Source organism: Gouania willdenowi, chromosome 3, assembly GCF_900634775.1.
Source record: "Gouania willdenowi chromosome 3, fGouWil2.1, whole genome shotgun sequence".
NCBI lineage: Eukaryota > Metazoa > Chordata > Actinopteri > Blenniiformes > Gobiesocidae > Gouania > Gouania willdenowi.
Window position 1 is genome coordinate 16,260,172 of NC_041046.1, and position 20,376 is coordinate 16,280,547.

Consider the following 20,376-nt stretch of genomic DNA (forward strand, 5'->3'; position numbering starts at 1 on the left):
TAACAGCAATTGAACAAAAATAAATGAGCTTTTGTCGGCTTATTGAAGTACAAAAATACAAAAAACTACAAAACACAAGCAGTCCGATGCCCAAACCAGCAATGAAAGTGAAGGTAATGCGTCATTATAAGTTTATGTTAATAAACTCTGGTACTTATTTATTGATTTATTTATTTATTTATTTATTGAATAGCCAGAATGTTCCTGCAACTAAGAACCAATCTTTCAGAAACATTGAGGTGATCAGATCCTCTGCTGAGATGCCTGAGGTTGATTTATGAAAGATTTCACATCCATCCACCAGATGTCAACATATCACTTCAAATACAAATCAGCTGGCCTCTCACAGCTGGGGGGCACTGTTTCCACTGTCTGGAAAGTATTGAACACAGAACAGCTATGAAGGACCAGCTTTTTTACATTGCTATCACCTTACACAACAAAGTGAGTAATATTAATATAAGCTATCATTTTACCAGATGGTGGAATGTTCTGATGAAGTGATAAACATGTTATTAATATCTATTTCTTTGACTAAAACCAAATGTTTTTTTTTATTATTAAAATTGTTATTTTATGAAGAGAGAGAAAAAAAAAGTCGCCTTTAACCAACAGAGGGCGCAATTTCTGTCATAAATAAATATAGTCCTGGAACTGTGATTTTTCTTCTCGCCTTTGTTTAAAACTCGTTTGTCCATGTGTGTGGGGAGGTAGATTTGTGTCTTTATTATAAATAAAAAAGAAAAAAAAACTAATTTCATTCAAAAAAAAAAAGTTTACTTCAATCAAAAATAAATATTTTAAATTAAAGAAAAAAGTGTTCAAATGCAAATAAATAAATATTTGAGACCAAAATAATTGCATTTAGTGTTTATATATACTCAAAAGTTTTTGTTTTTTTTATTGAATAATAAAGACACAAATCTACCTCCATAGATTTATCTCTTTATTATTCAGTCAAAGGATAAATTGCTTTGAGTATTTTTAAATTGAATGCAATTTTTTAGGTTTGAATTATTTGTTTGCATTTAAACACCTTTTTCTTTGGTTATTGAAGTTTTTTTAATTGAATCAAAGTATTTTTTTGGATTGAGAAATACACAATACATACTTAAGGTCATATTTAAGGCCATGGTCAGTCTTCTGTTTTTCCTGCATTATTACTTTCAATTTAATTACTAAAAAAAAAACAACAACATTAAGGGACATTACTCAACAACAACATACACAGTAAGATGTCTTTCACATGAACCATTTATTTATTTATTTATTTTATTTTTTTAGGTGCGATTGAAGCAACATTTTGTGGGATTTAATTTTATAATAATAATAATAATAATAATAATAATAATAATAATAATAATAATAATAATAATAATAATAAAGCAACAGAAGAAAGACACTAATCTATAATGTGTCCCTGCACCACTCACTAGTTGTGCTGTGGGCGCACACACACAGAGCGGTGAAGAAGTGCATGTGCAGCAGAAAAGTTGAGAGAGGATCAGGATCAGGATCAGGATCAGGATCAGGATGTCCCGTTAAAGAGAGGAGGAGGAGAAAGAGTCCAGCAGAGGGGCGCACAGTACACACCGCATACGGACAGGCTGAGCACGGCGTCCACTCACCACCACCTCTCCTCCTGGAAACCTGAGGGTGAAAATGGCCTTTCCGACGATAGTTGGTGCTGCTCGGGTTGTTCTCAAAGTGCTTTTGGTTCAGTTTGTCCTTTTACAGGCAACAAATGCTCGTCCTTCTCCTATTATCAGGTTTCCTGGAGACGATACTACCCCCAAAACGGACAAAGAAGTGGCTATTGTGAGTTAAACTCTGGGTTTTTCCATTGATAATACGTTTTGTTGATGTTGTTTTGTCAGTTGTCTATTTATGTTTGTGCAAATCTTGTATTAATGCATTTATTTTTGTTTTTTAATGGAATGACTGAGTTGCATTTGGTCCTTTTTTTTTTTTTTTAACTAAAAAAATAAAATAAAATTGAAATGCTTGTCTACATGATTTTTTTATTTATTTTTTTGTTACCCCCCACACCCCCCCTTTTTTTTGTTTTTTTTTTTAGACTTACCTAAATACGTTTTACGGATGCCCAGAAGACAATTGTAACCTGATGGTGCTCAAGGACACGCTCAAGAAAATGCAAAAGTTCTTCACCCTGCAAGAAACTGGCGAGATTGATGCCAAAACTGTGGAGATCATGAAAAAGCCCCGCTGTGGCGTCCCAGATGTGGCCAATTATAACTTCTTCCACAGGAAACCAATGTGGCAGAAGAAAGACATCACATACAGGTCAGCTGATTCTTATTAACATCAGGCTAAAAAAAAAAATGTTATTTAACGGTTCAATGAATGCCTCTTAAGTGCATTCTTACTTCTCTCTGGGCCTCAAAAGCAAAGAATATTGTTGTCAGCAGAAAACATGATGTCAGCATTCAAACTCTGGCCAGGGTATTTCCAAAAGACATCTTCAGGACTTTTTCCTCCCAAGTTTGCCAAACTTTCTATCTCCCACTCACGAATGATGAAGAAATAAACAGCTCCCCAGGCCCTGTCTCCAACCACAGCCTCCTTTTCTCAAGTACTTGCATCTTCCAGCATTTCAAGGGTTAAACCTTTTGTTCCTATTCAGTTTGTAGTTCATCGCACTGATTTCTGTGGGAATTTCTTTGGCTGTCCCAGACTGTTTGCCTTTGTGATACAGAGGCAACAACAACAACAACAACTGGGGGTATCTAAGGCTGTTATCATGAAAATGAGTGTGCACACAGAAACGCCATGGTGGACTTGTGGCTGATGACTCATGGGAGTGTTATTCGCCTGAAGTCTTTTCTCAACTCGTCTGACTGTGTATGTGTTGTCTCATTTCAGAAATGTGCTTTCTTGTCATTTTGCAGAATCCTTGGTCACTCTCCTGATCTTGATGAGGAAGTTATTAACGACGCTTTCCTCAGAGCCTTCAAAGTTTGGAGTGACGTCACGCCACTTTCTTTTGCTCGCATCATGGATGGAGAGGCTGACATCATGATTAATTTTGGTCGTAATGGTATGAGTTTTAGAAAAAAAAAGCTTGAGAGTAAAATGTTTACATCGAAAGAAAAGACAGTAAATCATTTATAAAGACTATGTTTTATTATAGCAATGTAATGTAATGTACTTTACTATAGATATTTTTGCCTTAGTCATCAAGATTCTATGTATACATATAATATTAATATTCAAGATCATATAAAGATTATATATTAATATTATAATTAAGCTAATTTGGTGTTTGAGTAGAATATTGAGGGTTTACAATTTGTTCCTTAGCGTTTGGTGTTGTATCTAAATTTGTCCCTTAAACAGGCTATGCACACGTTAGAAAAACCAAAATCCAAAAACAATGCATAACTTCTTTATCATTCCACATCCACAGTGTGTTCAGTAAATAGGCCTCTGGTTGGGAAGATCTTACATTTCTTACATTCGGTTGACCCTTTTAATCATAATTTTTAGACTCGAGGGCGCGCAACAAATTGGAAATAATGACCGTTCTCTAAGTTGTTTAACTGCCTTAAATACAATAAAGCAGTTATTTCAGTGTTGTAACTAAAATCTGTTTGAATTTGGTTGAAAAAACTCATTTTTAATCATATAAATGTTGTAAATGGGCAGGTGACTCACCATGTCATTACTCAGTCTCCACAGGTACTCTACAGTGTCAGTATCTTCAAAAGTCCAAACAAAGCCTCAGATGAAGTGAAATTTAAAAATCCTAAAAGCGAGAAGTGTAATTCAAGGATAGATATTTCTTTTTTTTCCTTTTTATTTATTTTTTTATTTGTCCCTTTTGTCTCTTTTTTTATTGTTTTCTTTTTCTACAATGTCCTATTGCACAAAATGCAACTATATCCTGATAGATGTATGTAGGCCTATGATATAAAGCTGTAATTGACTTATATATAAAGTCCTTCACACGACCCTTTAACTTTATTCAAGGCAAGGCAATTTATTTGTAGAGCACATTTCACACACAAGGCAATTCAATGTGCTTTACATGATCAAAAAGTGCAACAAAAAAACATTCAACAGCCTAAAACTCAACAAGAACATTAAAATCAGCAGGTAAAACATTTAAAATCAGCAAAACAAAGAGAGAGAGCGTCTTATAACGAGGATGAAAACCTCAAAAACACACTTGTTTTTACAGTGACTGCATCCTGTTGGGATATATTTTGGGCACATTTCAGAGTGGGGAATGTGGTCTTTAAAGAGGTCACTTGCAGTTTTTGCAGCTATAATTTCAGTCTGATATTTACTCACTGTGTCATATCTTTGTATTGCCTGACCACAGCTGACCTGAAAGCATAGGAATCCAGTAATTATGGTGCAAGGCAAACAAGAACAGGTCACTTTAGATGGTTTTTGTGGATACTAGAACTTTGTACAGCACATAGCAGTGACTCACCACAACTTCGAAAGTACATTTTTATAATAAATATTAGTGTTTGTAAGAAGTTCAAATGTTGGCTCGCCCTCAGAGCATGGAGATGGTTACCCATTCGATGGAAAGGATGGTCTGCTGGCTCATGCCTTCGCACCTGGGCCAGGATTAGGGGGAGACTCGCACTTTGATGATGATGAGCAGTGGACGCTGGGTGAAGGCCAAGGTAAGGAAAATCACAAATACCAATGCCAATTACATTAGTAAATATTTCAAAACTCACAGAATATATAAATAATACCATGATAGAATTTTCCTGATTTCAACATCTATAAAGCATCTTTTCATTAAGAATAAATGCTGTATATTATGTTGTTCTAATAGTCTTAGTATCATCTGAATATCTAAAAGCACAAAATCAAGACTGACATGGTTCTTTTTATGTTCTATCCTGAACAGAATGGCGTATCACATACTATATTGAACATTGATATTCTGCTGTTAGACCTTTTTCTGAAACATCTCTCTTGCTTTTTGTGTGAAATGAAAAACATTTTATAAACTCAATTACCTTTTAAAATTATAGCTACTAAAATAAATTTCCCCCTCAGTTTTTTTATGTTTTTGTGCTCTGTCTATTAACAGTGGTGAAGGTGAAGTTTGGCAACGCTGACGGGGAATTCTGTAAATTCCCTTTCCTGTTCATGGGCACTGAGTACAACAGCTGTACGCCTCAGGGCCGAGACGACGGCTTCCTGTGGTGCTCCACCACCTACAACTTTGATGAGGATGGCAAATACGGCTTCTGCCCTCATGAATGCAAGTTTGTTTAGCGAAACATTTTTGGTTAATGTAACGGTTTAATAGATATTATCTACTTTGATATAGTGCCCTACTTACAGCTCAGTGGACTAAGCCAAACATTGTTTAGAATACTGGCAAAGTTACACCACCATATGAAACAACGTTTGCAGTTCTTCAGTTGAATTTGGAAGAAATAAGTAGGTTGACCTGTTTGCCAAACAGTATTCTTCTATTTTTCTTTTTATTGCCATATAATTGCAATTATGGAACATTTCATCTCCAAGTTGCTGCCCCACTTTAGTACATTTGGCTTTGTTAAACATTTTGTTCAGCAGTTTTCTTTCGCTGTCTGTTTCTCTCACATGGTGACAGGCCCATTATGACAACCTGCCAAGGAACACATGTACTGCATTGTATAATGTAATGAAAACACAAGCGCAGCCTGTTTTTGCTGAAGTTTTCTGCTCGGCATTGATTAAAAACTATGTCATGGCACGAAATCACTCAATCCTGTCACACATTTTGTTATTTTCATTTTTTTTTTTAATAATTGATTTCTGTTAACACTTGTATCTGTGGTTGATTTTGCAGTGCTATTTACACTGGGTGGAAATGCAGAAGGTGCACCCTGTAAGTTCCCCTTCACCTTCCAAGGGGACAAGTATGACAGTTGCACCACTCAAGGCAGAGATGATGGTTACCGCTGGTGTGGGACTACAGATGACTATGACCGTGATACACAATATGGTTTCTGCCCTGAAACTGGTATGTGTCATTCTAAAGCCCTTTATATTAAGTACAGCGGGTGCATGGTTTTCTGCCATGTTTGGGTCAAAATATTATTATCCAGTGGAGATTTCTGGTGTTAGTGCAAGAAGTTTGCTGGGCTCTAGTTCCATTGTGCCATTGGGACTGGTTTAAGGGCTGGGTATAATTTTAGAGGCAACACGCTTTAGGATTTCATGTAGATTTATCTGATTAAGAATGTTACTTTGCTGCAGAGCTCTCTGCGACAGATTGGGCTTAATAAGGAAATCTTTAGAAACAGAAAAAAAGCTCTGAGTGTACCATGCCAGATTGAAAACAATAGTTCTTTGAAGGCAAATCTATTTGGGCGGGTGCTCTTTGGTTTGGTGCCAAGTGGATTAGTTATTGATGCTGTAGGAGTTGTGCCAGCCACTCTAAACATTATCTTTGCTCACGTCACAATTCAACAAAAATCCAACCCTTCTGAAGAAATGTTGTGGCTTATGAATGAGTTTATAAAAGAATGTAACAAAGTAAAATGTGCATTACGTTTTAATCATACATTACTGCCTTTTTGTCTCTTCTTTAAGCTATGTCCACAGTTGGCGGAAACTCTGATGGAAACCCTTGTGTCTTTCCGTTTACCTTTTTGGGAGACACTTATGAGTCTTGCACCACCTCTGGACGCAGCGATGGCAAAATGTGGTGTGCTACCACTAAGAATTATGATGATGACCGCAAATGGGGTTTCTGTCCTGACCAAGGTAGGAAAGATCTGATCAACTAGATTTGGACTGAACAATTCAAAGGAAGACAAATAATAATGTTATTATCATTATATACTGCATTAACTACAGTATTAGCACTGTCGTTCCATATTTTACCCAATGCCTTGAATAATCCAATCCAATCAAATCCACTTGATTTATATAGCATATTCAAACAACAAAAAGTTTCCAAAGTGCTGCACATGATATAATAAAAACAGTAAAACCAAAACAATCTGAGCTTCACCACTGAATGAGTATAAAACAATAAATAGAAGTAGAAACACATTAAAAACCAATAAAATAAATAAAAAGACACAGGGGACCACACAATTTACGCGATGCTAAAAGCCAGAGAATAAAAGTGGGTCTTAAGACAACATTTTAAACACTCCACGGTGGGGGCTGTTCGGACGTGGTGGGGTTTTACGGTTTGTCTTAGGAACCTCAAGCTGGAGATAGACCTCAGACCTCAGAGCGCGTAGGGGTCGGTGAATTTGGATGAGGTCTGCGAAGTATTGAGGGGCCAGTCCATTCAAAGCTTTTTTAATCAATTCTAAAATTAACAGGGAGCCAGTGCAAACACGCAAGGATTGGGGTGATATGTTCACATTTTTGTCCCTGTTAAAAGTCGTGCTGCAGCGTTCTGGACTAACTGCAAGCGGAAATGTGCTTTATGGCTGATGCCCGAGTAAAGTGCTTTGCAGTAGTCCAGGCGACTTGAAATAAAGTATAAAGCATGGACGACTTGCTCGAAAAGATTAACATATAAAAACGGCTTAACTTTGGATAAAATACGAAGATGATAGAACCCCAATTTTCTGTTTATCAAGTTTAAAATTGCTGTCCATGGTGATGCCAAGGCTGGTGACTATGGGAAACATATCATTTTTGAGTGATCCAAAGACAGTGAGGGTTGATCCAAATGCCATGATTTCTGTTTTTCCCTCATTCAACTTAAAACATTTCTGGGCTAAGTAAGCCTTGACATGACATAGACAATTGAGCAGGGGTGTCAGGGGACTGTGGTCATTTTTAGCATTAGGCATGTCTATTTGACAGTCATCATCGTAGAAGTGGTAAGACATGGCGTGCTTCTTAAAAATCTCTCCAAGTGGGAGGAGGTACAAAGCAAAAATAATGCGTCCCAGGATAGATCTCTGGGGGACTCCACAATGATGCAAGGCAAAAGAAGAGGAGTCCCCCAGCCTGATGGAGAAGGACCTCCCTGACAGGTAGGACTTAAACCATCCCAACGCAGTCCCCCTGACACCCACGCAATCTCTTAGGTGGTTTAAAATACAGTAATTGTGTGGTTGACTGTGTCAAAAGCAGCCATCAGGTCTAAAAGCACTAAAATGGCAGAGCCTCCAGAATCAGTCATTTAAAACAGATCATTAAAAATATTACAAAGTGCAGATTCAGTCCTATGCAATGCCTTGTAACCTGACTGAAAAGGGTCCAAAGTGCCATTTTCTTTTAAAAAAAGGTTGCAACTGTGCAAAAACGCATTTCTCTAAGATTTTGGACACCAAGAGTAGTTCGGAAATTGTGCGATAAGTTTGCAGGGTCAAGGCCAGGTTTTTTAATCAAAGGCTCAACAACAGATTTCTTACAAAAGGAGGGCACAAGTGAAGCTGCTGTTGATGATCTCCTTGACAGAAGAACCAATGGTGTCCCAAAATTCTTTAAAAAAGGGACTGGGTCTCTGGGACAGGAGGAGGGTTTTGATAACTATCCCTGTGAGCACAGACAATGATACAGACAAACTGACAAAAGCAAATGAGCACTGAGAAGACACTGAACACCACAATGAAGAGGGAGATATGTTGGCCCTAATAGCAGCAACTTTATCATTATTATTATTATTATTATTATTATTATTATTATTATTATTATTATTATTATTATTATTTTCCTTTTTAACTCCAAATGGAGTGGACAGAACAGAACCAATCATTTTAAAAAGAATGCGAGACTTACTGACATTATTTAAAATCAAATCTGAGAAATATTTTGTTTTTTCAGCTTTAATAGCACTTTGATAATTTCTCCAGCGCTCTCTAAGAATCTGATATGAAACCTCCAAATTATCCTTTTTTCACCTAAGCTCCGTCCTCCGACACTCACAGCGAGCTGCACGTGTAGAGTCATTGAGCCACAGTTCCTGCTTTGGCTTAGGACAAATGGATTTGAGGGGAGCAACACTGTCCAGGACTCCAGAGCAGGTGGAAATAAAAGAGTTCATCAACTGCTCCATGTCTATGAATGCAGCAGAGTTTAGTTAAGCCAGTGCCAACGCAGTAAAAAGAGGACAAAAAGCAGCGGCAGTGTCAGACTTAATAACAAGACCATGGCGCACGGGAGAACGTCCAAGTCCAAAGTAAAATCAAACATGACAGGGCTGTGGTCAGAGAACACAGTATCTCCAACAACGACATTGTCAACAGGAAAACCACAAGACAATACAATGTCTAGTGCCCGTGCACTTGTGTTGGACCAGTGACATGTTGCGTAAAATTAAAAGCTTTCACCAAGTCCAAAAACTCGCTGGCCATGGGGTTAGAAGGAAAACATACATGCACATCAAAATCTCCAACAATTAAAACCCTGTCATAACGGGTAAGTACACAAGCAACAAATTCATAAAAGTCTCTAATAAAGTCCTTGTTGTGCTTCAGTGGTAAATGACAGTGCACCGTACTGGATCAGCCTGGCGCAACTTGAAACACCTAAGTTCAAACGAAGAGAAAGACCTCTCAGATACCACTTTATGATAAAAGCAGTTCTTTAAAACAGTAGCTATACCTCCACAATGATCAGTGGTTCTCCGTGCGTTAATAAAAGTACAGTCTGGAGGTAGTAGCTCTGAGAATGCAGTAGACTCACCGGTGTTGCTCTAAGTCTGTTTTAAAAACAGTACATCCAAAGCGTGCATCCTGCAGAATGAAAGTTTTATTCACCACAGACCTCGAGTTCACGAGTGCGCATCTCGTAGAAGCTGTGGTAGCTGCCTGAGCTACCCGGTTCAGCAGCCTGAAGTTAACAGGGGACACACCGCCAGAGCCCGGAAAGAAGACCAGTGAAGGCACAGCGCGCAGAGATCCTAGCGTTGTCTGATAATGGGCACCAACCAGGTGCCAAATGGAGCGAGTGTGCGTCGCGAGACATAGCGGCAAAAACAGTCTCTGTAATGCCATGGAAGATCCGAGGGTCACACCACACTGGGAGAAAGAGCCAGCCAGGTTTTCAACTTCACGAGCCAGCCGGATCGCACTCCTTGGCGTTTACTCTTCCTTGGCAGTGGCGTATTCACCTGGAGCAGGTGCTCAAGCAGGTCGGCCAGGTAGAATTAATCTGATTTGTTTGCATCACAAATAGTACACGATTGCACTGTTTCCTTTATTTTAAGCAATTCATGACGATAATACACCAGCAGTGAATCGATTGTCCTTGTGACAGATGTTAAAATCACTATAAAACAAATAAAACTGAGCAGAGCCAAGCGGCTTACCAGACACTCCAGCGCCATCTTTAATTTAATAAGATGGTTTGCAGCCCCAAGTGCTATAGACTACTGGAATTAGCAGTTACTTAGTAGCAATAACTTGGGCAGAAAACTCCTCAAGCAAAGGATGCGGACAGTTGGTTGAGAACCTCTTGATGTAACAGTGCTGGGCGGTTGGTCAGAATGGCAAAGGTGGAGGTCTCCTACAAGGTCTAGGTCAAGGATGTGGCAAGCTGGAACCCAAGACCTCTACTCCAGGTCATGGACCTCCCAGTCCACCAAGTACTGGAATCCTCTCCCACAATGGTGGGATCTAACCTGGCATTGTACAGACAAGGCTGTGACACGTGGACAAGAAAATGCAAAATAGGTCTCTCATTGATAGGTTTAACTCTGAACGCATGAAAAGTAGGGTGGATGCGATGGAATGCAGGATCTTCAGTCTCGGCGCTGTTGGACCTATGGCAAATAAGGGAAAGGACCAATGAATGTGTGTGCAAGCTTCTTGGATTCCCCCTGTAGAGTCAGACCTTGGGTTGTTAGCCATACTGCTTAGCCAACACAGTAATCAGGGGCTCTGGAATGCTGCAGGTTAACTGCAGCAGCGTAAAAACTTGTGGCACTTAGGACATTTGCTTTGTAAACCTCCCTTTCGAAACATTGGAAGAATGGTGGTTGATTGCCATGGACACACTGGAATGAATAGAGGCCTGTGGCAGAACTGGTGAGAGAGTCGTGGGTGTACTCTGCCCACGGGAGCTGCTGAGACCAGGAGGACTGGTTGTGGGACACAATGCAGTGTAGTGCTGTCTCTTTCTGCAGCTTCATTCAATTTGTCCACCCATTGGATTGAGTGGAACCAGGAAGAGTCCCAAGGAGGCTTGACTCATGGCTACTATAGGAAATGTCTAAAGAATAGGGGTTAGAAAAAAATCCCTGTATCTCTACATGGACAAATAATGTGTTAATTTAACTTGATCATTTCTGGTTTTTACCTTAACCATTAGCAAGGAAAGAGCTGCCTCTTTGGCCTTACCTGATCTCACATGCTTGACGATCTTACTCAAAAAGATAAATTCCTTGTTTTTACTGCCATGTTAACATGATGCAGCTGAAGTTATGGCTTGTATTAGTGAAGTTGGATTCCAGACATAATGTAATTCCGATAATCAGAATAATGAGATAAAAGTTAGGTCCAAAGAACCATCCACTTATCTGAACCTGTTGTGTTTCTAGGCTATAGCTTGTTCCTGGTGGCAGCACATGAGTTCGGTCATGCCCTTGGTCTGGAGCACTCACAAGATCCTGGTGCACTGATGGCCCCCATATATACTTTTACTAAAGATTTTAGACTTTCCAATGATGACATCAAAGGCATCCAAGAGCTCTATGGTGAGACAAAACACTCTGTCAGAGCCGTAACAGTGCTTCTACATGTCTAATGTTTTTGTATCAAATGTAGGAAATCCTTTGGCACAATGAGTCTGATCTCTTCCTGACCTGAAATGTCATCATTACTTTTATTATAGGAGTGCCAACTGGCAAGCCTTTGCCTCCCACTCAGGGTCCGGTCACTCCCATGGACATCTGCAAAGAACCAGTTGTCTTTGATGCTGTTGCACAAATCCGAGGAGAGACCTTTTTCTTCAAAGACAGGTAATCATCCAATTCAGTCCCTTTGGAATTACAGAAAGAAACAAAAGTTTGGTCTCAAAATGTGTACTAAAAAATGCTGGCTCTATTTTTTTAAATGTTTGTTTTCAGTTTTGTGGAAGATGTTAAAGATTTAAACAAAAGGCTTGACGGTGTTGAAAAGTTGTGGGTAAACTTTCTATATCTCAGTTGAGAAACTGAATAATTAGGTAAACATTGTCAAACAGTAGCTCTTTCTTCGCTGCAATTGTAATGAAGAACAGAACTGAACATTTACTGCGGTCACTGCAAACAAGTCCAAAAAACAAATGCCTACAAAACTCTAGAACAGTTTGAGTGTATAAGTCTACATTCATTCCAAAATGTGTTTTGCACATTTGTAGTGGTGGAGTGAGCAGCAGAGAAAGTATTTTCTTGGAGTAGAGTGTGAAAAGTAAAACCTAAGATGATCCTTAAAATAAGGGGGTCTCTTTCTATTTTGTGAGCCAATTTTCTAGAAACCTATAAATCAAGAATGGGAGGTAAAGGTGAGAATAAACAGAGGGTTTGATGTCCCAAACTGAAATAAGCATATGGCTTATCTCATCAAGACAAGCTAACTGTGGAAGTAAACATGCTGAACTGACTTTGGTTGAACGCGATGTCAGTTCATGCATCGGAGCGCCAAAACAAGTCAAGTATCGCAGCTTTATATGAAAGAGCAGCATGCCTCTGGCTAAAGCTCACTAGACTCCCTCATTGTAGAACTCCTGGCTCAGCATGTTTACAATATTGGACAAACTCTGACATGATGCGATGAGTAATGCTCCAAGCACTCCCTGGGCTCTCCTTAAAAGTGTGTCTGTCTGTCTGGAAGATTAAGGAGAAAGCAAGTCATTAAATCTGTCGTAAAGAAACACAGATTGACTCATTTAAAAGTTGTATTGCCATGGGCTATTTTTTTCAAATCACAATATCCACTGAGGTTTGTAGTGCATTTGATGTCTAGCATATTTAAACATGGATATTAGGCTGCTTTGTTGATTGTTTCATCAATGAAGCAATCTTGAATGTGCTTTGGCACAGAAGGATAGCTAAGCGACTTTATACATCTAATGGGTGGGCAGATAGTTAATAAAGAAGATCCATCTGTAGAATGGGCCATCCACGTGGGCAGGTATATGATGAGGTCCTAAATAATAGCAGTTGACATTACATGTATTACTGCCATTAGGGCCACGTTGTGTTCAGTAGTTTATCTGAAGAAATACAGCTGAAGTAAATGCTAAGTAAATCCTTTGTTTTACTTACGAGAAGCAAAAATGGTCATAGCCCTTGATAATAACTGTGCCTGGTGTGTCTGCTCCAGGTGTTTTTAAATAAGCCTACTTAACCATATGCTGTCTACATGCACATGCAATTACTGTAGTCCCTTCTTATAGCTGTGATTGTAGAAAAGCAACAATTAAAGTAAGTATTCTGATGTGTATTCTGATTGTTTGTCCTAAACATTTGAAACGTTTTTATTAGCTGTATTCACATCACCTGAGCATTATCCAAGATAGACATTTACAATAACAAGCGAAATAGATACAGCAGACATAGACAACAGGTGTCCCAGGGGACATATGTGGCCCTCGGTCTAGTATTCTGCATCCCCCAAAGAAAATTACTTCAAAATGACATAATATTACTTAAAACTAAGGGTCTAAGAAAAAATCGATTTGGCCATATATCACAATATTTCCCTGTACGATTGGTGTATCGATCTAAAAAATGTCCAAATCTAACTTAACAGAATCAAAAACTGTTGTAGAAGCAAAAGTTTAACTTTTTTGAAAAATGTAATTTGACAGTTTGATAAACATATGACTTGTTTTTTATATTGATACTTGAATTACAGTTAGTAACCATTTACTTGTTCTCCCAAGTTTAAAAAAATTAAATAAATTGTATTTCATGGTATTTTGTACTTGTAAAGGTGAAATTTGAAATTATTGATACCACAATGATTATTGTATTGTTTAGTATCAGCATTTATCGTATTGTGACAAGCAAATCGTGAATCGTGTCGTATCGTCAGATTCATGGCAATGTACACCCCCTACTAAAAACAACAGCTAAAACACACACATTTACTCTAAAACATCTACAAATATGCACAAAATACATGAAAAATATACAAAACAACACCAAAATAATATGTACATGACTCCAAAAACATAAAGTGACAACAAAAATAAACAAAACAGTGATCTTTCACATTGGTCATTTTTTAAATGCTCCCATGAATGATGATAAAGTGGCCATTGGCCCCGCTGTGATAAAAGTTGGCCACCTCTGATATACATTTTTTAAGTTTTTAAAAATGTTTAACTCAAAGCTGCTCTGGGTTTTATTGAGCATTTGCATTTTATTTACAAATTGTATTTATTTTGAGTGCTAAATTCTCCAGATGTTCAAAGGTAACATATTTAACCAGTTTTACCAGTTTTCTACAAGTTCTTAAAAAAAAGTTTTTGTATGTAAAACTGTATGAAAATATGACAAAAAGTCACTTTTATAAGCGTTGCAGACTGCACCTTTAAATGAGTTCTTCGACTAATACAATATAATGAATTACTTACTGAAATGTTAAGATTATCTGAACACAAACATTCACTGTGGGGAAAAGGTGAACATAGCAATCAAAACACTGATGGATGGCTTGGAAAAAATCTTCTGCAACATCCTGTACATCTGTCCTGTTTAGCTACCCTCAGGCTGGTTGTTTTTGCTTTTTATTAGATATATAGAGGCGGAAAAGACAGAAAAAAAGAAAGGATACAATTAAAAATCAAATATAGACGGAAAGCCCTCTGGATATGGTTTTGTATGACATGCAGTGAATTGATTTACAAGAACACTGTTGTAAAATAATAGTATTTATTGTTTTTTCAGCACAGACTGGAGAATGTCACATCTTTCACCCTGACAAATGTAACTGAGAGTGTGTGTTTAGGATGCGCTTGTATCCCTGCTTTCACTTTATGGTCTTTGCTGTAGGCAGAACGTTTTCAAACTTGAGAAATAGGTCAGTGGAAAAGAAGTTTGGGAAGCCGCTGTTGTTGTGCAGCTGGGTATTGGAAATCTGGGCAAGATGGGTTCTGTTTCGCTGGCGTCTGTAGCACTAGTCCCTAACGAGAACCAGATGCTCATGAATCAGGCCTTTGTGGTTGACTCGGCCACAAGCACCAGCACTAAATAAACCCCCTCCTCGTCAAGCACACACACACACACACATCCATCCCCCTCTGCTCTTTTCGTCTGTCTCTTATTCAGCCCTGAGCTCATCTGCATTATGAATACTCACCCACTCATTCGCTCTCTGCCAGGTTCCTGTTCAGGTCAGTCAACTTCAGAAGCAAACCCAGCGGCCCAATGCTTGTAGCCACCTACTGGCCTGATCTGCCTGCCAAGATAGATGCTGCCTATGAAAACCCAGTGGAGGAGAAAACTGTCTTCTTTTCAGGTATTCTGCAGGAAAAATTAGTGAAGAAACCATTGACACTGACAATGTGTTCACCGGGCTAATGCTTATATATACTGGGAATAATGTCCACTGTCTTCCCTATTGGAATATTTTCATCGCCCTTTCATTCGCAACTGGTGAAGCATTATGAAAAGCAACAGCAGTTATATTTTTTAAGCATTTCACTGTAATGGAGAAACAAAACAAAAAAAAATGTTCCACCATAGTTATTAGTGGTTTATACAATTTCTTTCTACAAACCACTAAAAATTCTCAGAATTTCCCTGAAAATGGATGGAAAAATCTACTGTATGTGTTGGCTTTACAGAAAGTTCTTTATTGGAAGTTAGTCAGAGGTGACAAGTGAAGTACAAATACTTTGTCACTGCACTTAAGTACTTTTTTTCTGATGTCTGTACTTTACTTGAGTGTTTTTTTTTTGGATGACTTTTTACTGCACTTGTATTTTTTTTTGAACAAATATTTGTACTTTTCACTCCTTACATTTAAAAATGAGCTTGTTACTTTTAAGACCTTCAAAGATGACGTCACGATGTAAAAAGACTCAAACCAACAACTCCTCCTGAAAAGCTTTTCATCAGTAACAACACATTTTCACACCAAAAAGGGCACGTCTCCATTGCTCAAACTTGTAGAACATTATTCTATTGAGGCAAAATAAAAGATTTTTCTGTTCGGCAGGTCCATTTGTTTTATGGTTAACATTTTTTAAGTTTTTAAAAATGTTAAACTCAAAGCTGCTCCGGGTTTTATTGAGCATTTGCATTTGTTTTTTCTTGAAATATTTTATTTACAAATTGTATTCATTATGAGTGCTAAATTCTTAAATTCTCCAGATGTTCAAAGATAACATATTATATATATATGTATATAGAATTTGCTACTTTTGCTCAAATAAGGGTGCAACTTCAATAGTTTTACTTTTACCAATCTTTTTTTTTTTTTTCAAGTATCTATACTATTACTTGAGTACTGAAAACTAGTATTTTTTGCCACTTCTGAAGTTAGCCTCATTTTTACATATAAATATATAGGACTTAAGTGTTGTTTATTCTGATTTTCGGCTTGGTCTCCCTCCCCAGGTAATGAAGTGTGGGTTTACAAAGCAGATGAACTGGAGAAAGGTTATCCTAAGAGGCTCTCCAGTCTGGATCTTCCCACTGACCTGCAGAAAATCGATGCTGCTTTCAGCTTTAGAAAGAACAGAAAGACTTACCTCTTTGCTGAAGACAAATTCTGGAGGTAAGGAGAACAACAGCTTATGCAACCCCAGCACTTAAAAATGATGACATCACCACCACCTCTACATTGTGAAGCATCTGGATGAAGTTTTCATTTTTAGTTTGACCTGAACTGCCCTGCTAATCAAAACAGCCTTTTTTTTTTTTTTTTTCAAACAAAACATTTTTCATGTGTCACGTACTAACTTTGAATCCCAGTGAGGCAGCTCCTTATTATTAGTGCTGTCTGTGCACAGATATGATGAAGAGACAAAGCTAATGGATACTGGATTCCCCAAACTTATTGCTGATTCCTGGAATGGCATCCCAGACGACATCGACTCAGCCTTCAGTCTTAACGGCATTGGTAAGATTATTTTTCCTCTGAAGTCTTTCAAATATATTTAAGCGTGAAGAGTTTCAAAATAATTAAAATGTTTTAAGAGTGAAAGATACCGTTTCTTGCTCCAAATAGCTTTAATTCCTATATTTTTTTGCAAAGATCAACCAGCGTGCACACATTAAAGAGTAACTAAACCCCAAAACCACTAATTTCTGCTTAATACAAATGTATTTGTGTATGAAGTAGTGCTGTTGATTGATCCTGGTCCAACTCTCAACATTTTATTAAAGTATTTCAATTTGGTGTATTTAGTTGTAAAATGTCAGAGCGACTGCCCTCTATGTCAACCCATAACCAGGCTATTACAATTGATTTTTGCTATTGGCTGAGAACAAGATCATGTGACTTTTTGGGACTATCTTGCATCACAAACAAGCAATCTTTCCCCCTCCCCTTTCATAAAAAGGGGAGGGGCTCTACAATCTGTGGTGAGTAGGTTGCATTGAGAGAAGAGTGAATAGAGAGGTATGTAATGAGTAGCTAGTTAACATAGCATAGATTGTTCATTGGAGATTTTATAGAATAGACTGGGCGTGTCTTAACTGCTCCAGGAGCCCCGCCCATAATCAAGGCATTTTTTTTAAATTTCCCTCCTAGTGGCAGGTCAGGAGAAAGCAGGGGTTTAGCTACTTTTTAATGATGCTAACTTTTCCTTAGTGTGAGTTTTGAGCCAAATTGACAAGTTAGAAGGCATTCTGCTTGCTTAAGAATACATTTTGTTTACAGTGTATCATAAGGTGTCTAAGATTTTCAGTTGACATCAGAAGACTAGACAATTGCTTAATATTCCCTAACTCGGGACACAGGGCTAAAGGAAATAAATTACATTAATTATACGAAGTGTCATAGTTGTGGACCCAGACCTCAAAGGACTCTGACTATAGTTCCGGCACTTCCTGTGCACATGCGCAGTTACGTCACTGTGGGACATTTTCTACATAGGCGTAATGTGCCTGTGTTATCACCGTGTTAGGATAGCCGAGTGGTCTAAGGCGCTTTAGACTTTAAAACTTTCTTTCTCCTGACATGGGTTTGAATCCCTTCTGACATTTTTTTTTTTCAGGCAAATTCCACTTTTAAAAATACATATACAAAAAAAAGAGAAACATTTTAGGGTATTTCCTGGGTTAGGGATAGGGCTAAATTAATAGCAAAACTATCGCTGGAAGGACACGGGATGCATGTGCACAGGAAGTACCGAACGTATAGTCAGGATTGTCTGAGTCCTGGGTTGTTTGCTATTAAGCTAGCTGCTTATGGTACTTTGATAATCTGAGGGACAGATGAGTGAATAGATGAATCAACAAACTGACAGATACTCTCAGAAGAGCCTTTCTATTTGTAAAATAACTCAAATGGATCCAGTTTTTTCAGATTTTTTTTGCTTCCCGTACTCTACCACTGCTGTTTTATTTGCTGCTTTACTATTTACAGACGGGCATTCCTTCTGGTATGACTGTAGGAAAATCCAGTCAGCTCTATCTGTGAGCCTGGCACTTTGCCTCAGTCAGTAAAATTCCTTATTTACCGGCTGCCAGCACAGCCGAGGCAGAAATGAAATGATCAGATAAGCTGACTGCATGCAAAAAGTAAAGATGTGAAAAACTCCAAACAGGATAGGTAGGTCTGAACGTGACTGTGCATAAGGCGTTTCAGTTTTAAGGTCCTGTTTCTTCAATTTTTTGAGTGTTGATACTGTTGCACAAGTACGTTCTTGCAAAATATTACAGCTCAACTGCAATAAACATCTTCTACCTTTGTATCTGTTAAGTTCAGAGAAATATACAAACACTTGCCAAAGGCTGTTTTTGGGGTAATTGCTTCCACAACATATAAACACAAAAAAAAACTAAGACTGCGGCTTTAATATATTTACCTTTAAATCCCTCTTGACGACTACATGTTAGCATAACTTTAGCTAACCCTGTTCTTCAGCAGAACTTAAATGAAAATTCTACTTTGGGTCTTCTTTATATTGCCCCAGATTATTTTGCTCAATAGTTTTTTTTTTTTTTAAATATATTTTATTGTAAAATCAATTTTTCCAACCTCAACATTTTTTATTCCTTCTATCTTTTAACAGATTACAGCTACTTCTTCAAAGGCAACCACTATTTCAAACTAGAAGACAGCAGCTTGAAGATTGTCAAGCTAGGTGAGATCACAAAGGACTGGCTCGGTTGTTGAGCTTCTTAAAAAGATCTTTGCAACTGGTTCAAGAGTTTTCAACTTAGTGCACACCTTATGGTTACTGCAGTTCATACTGTGGTTGACTTAATTCCAGACCTATCGGCAGACTTTCTACTCCGGCTGCATGTATGCAACTGGTAATCGCTACTATTGTGTGATATTTTGTTTTTGTTTTTTTTTAATTTTTCACATATCCCAATACTGAGTTATTACTACATGTACCTCTGTTGTTGGTTTTTGACATTTTTTGTTGTTTTTTTTCTAATAATTTTAAGAAGTCAGACATCAGGTATGTCCGCACTGCATTTAACGCAGTGCTTTGCTGTGCTGTGATATATTGCCGTGTGCAAATTTGATTCTGAATTAGCGTTCTACCATATGAAGACTTTATTTTGGCTTCAAGTTTCCATATTGTGTTTACCAAGTTCAGCTTTTAAATGTATTCAGTTTAGATAACTTTGTGCATTGCCGTGCAATACATTTGAAAAAGTGATTTTGCACATATGACCGAATATGGTGCTTTTAGAGATTGCATCTTTGCATATAGATTGAGGTTATCTTTGTTTTTGTATATTGTGTAGCTTTCCTAATTAGACTTTGTACAATATCTTCTGGATGTCAAAAAGTAGCATTTTCAAACACGCTTTATTCTTGTTTGTTAGCACTTTGTGTAAGACAATAGAAGGAAACCCCACATTGTGTTTCTGACACTAACGGTAAAGAGAAATCACTGGCACAGGTTGCCACGAGAGTCTGTAAAAGTTGCTGCATGATGGAATCATGACACGAATACCAGTAGTATTTCAAGTAAAAAATTCTATAGTTTTTTAACAATCTAGACATTGTGTTGTTTTATATGCTTGTGCACTTTGTTTTTGTAATCAATAAAGATGTTCAAAATATTGGCCGTAATATACTTTTTTAAAAATAAATGTAAATACTTGACAAGAAAAATGTGTCTCTATGTTGTCAAGATTTTGATTTTGATCAACTGGGAGCTTACGGATCTTGTTTTATGCATCCAGGATGGGTCCATCCATAAACCTCTTCCACAATGTTGAGTGAATGAAATCATCCAAAATCTAGTTCCAACCAGTGAAACTAAAGGCAGGCATACACTGTGCGATTTTTGGCCCAT

At 37.8% G+C, this 20,376-nt stretch overlaps 1 protein-coding gene across 1 annotated transcript; it reads left to right on the top strand.

Annotated features, from left to right (window-relative positions):
• The first annotated feature begins 1,476 nt into the window (after window positions 1-1,476).
• Window positions 1,477-20,142, top strand: mmp2 (matrix metallopeptidase 2). The gene is made up of 13 exons (XM_028442519.1): window positions 1,477-1,818; window positions 2,078-2,304; window positions 2,910-3,058; window positions 4,533-4,661; window positions 5,081-5,254; window positions 5,831-6,004; window positions 6,577-6,750; window positions 11,498-11,653; window positions 11,791-11,917; window positions 15,268-15,404; window positions 16,508-16,667; window positions 16,903-17,012; window positions 19,132-20,142. Exons 1-13 carry the CDS (start codon window positions 1,663-1,665, stop codon window positions 19,233-19,235), a joined length of 1,977 nt encoding a protein of 658 aa, XP_028298320.1. The 5' UTR covers window positions 1,477-1,662; the 3' UTR covers window positions 19,236-20,142.
• The last annotated feature ends 234 nt before the right edge of the window (window positions 20,143-20,376 follow it).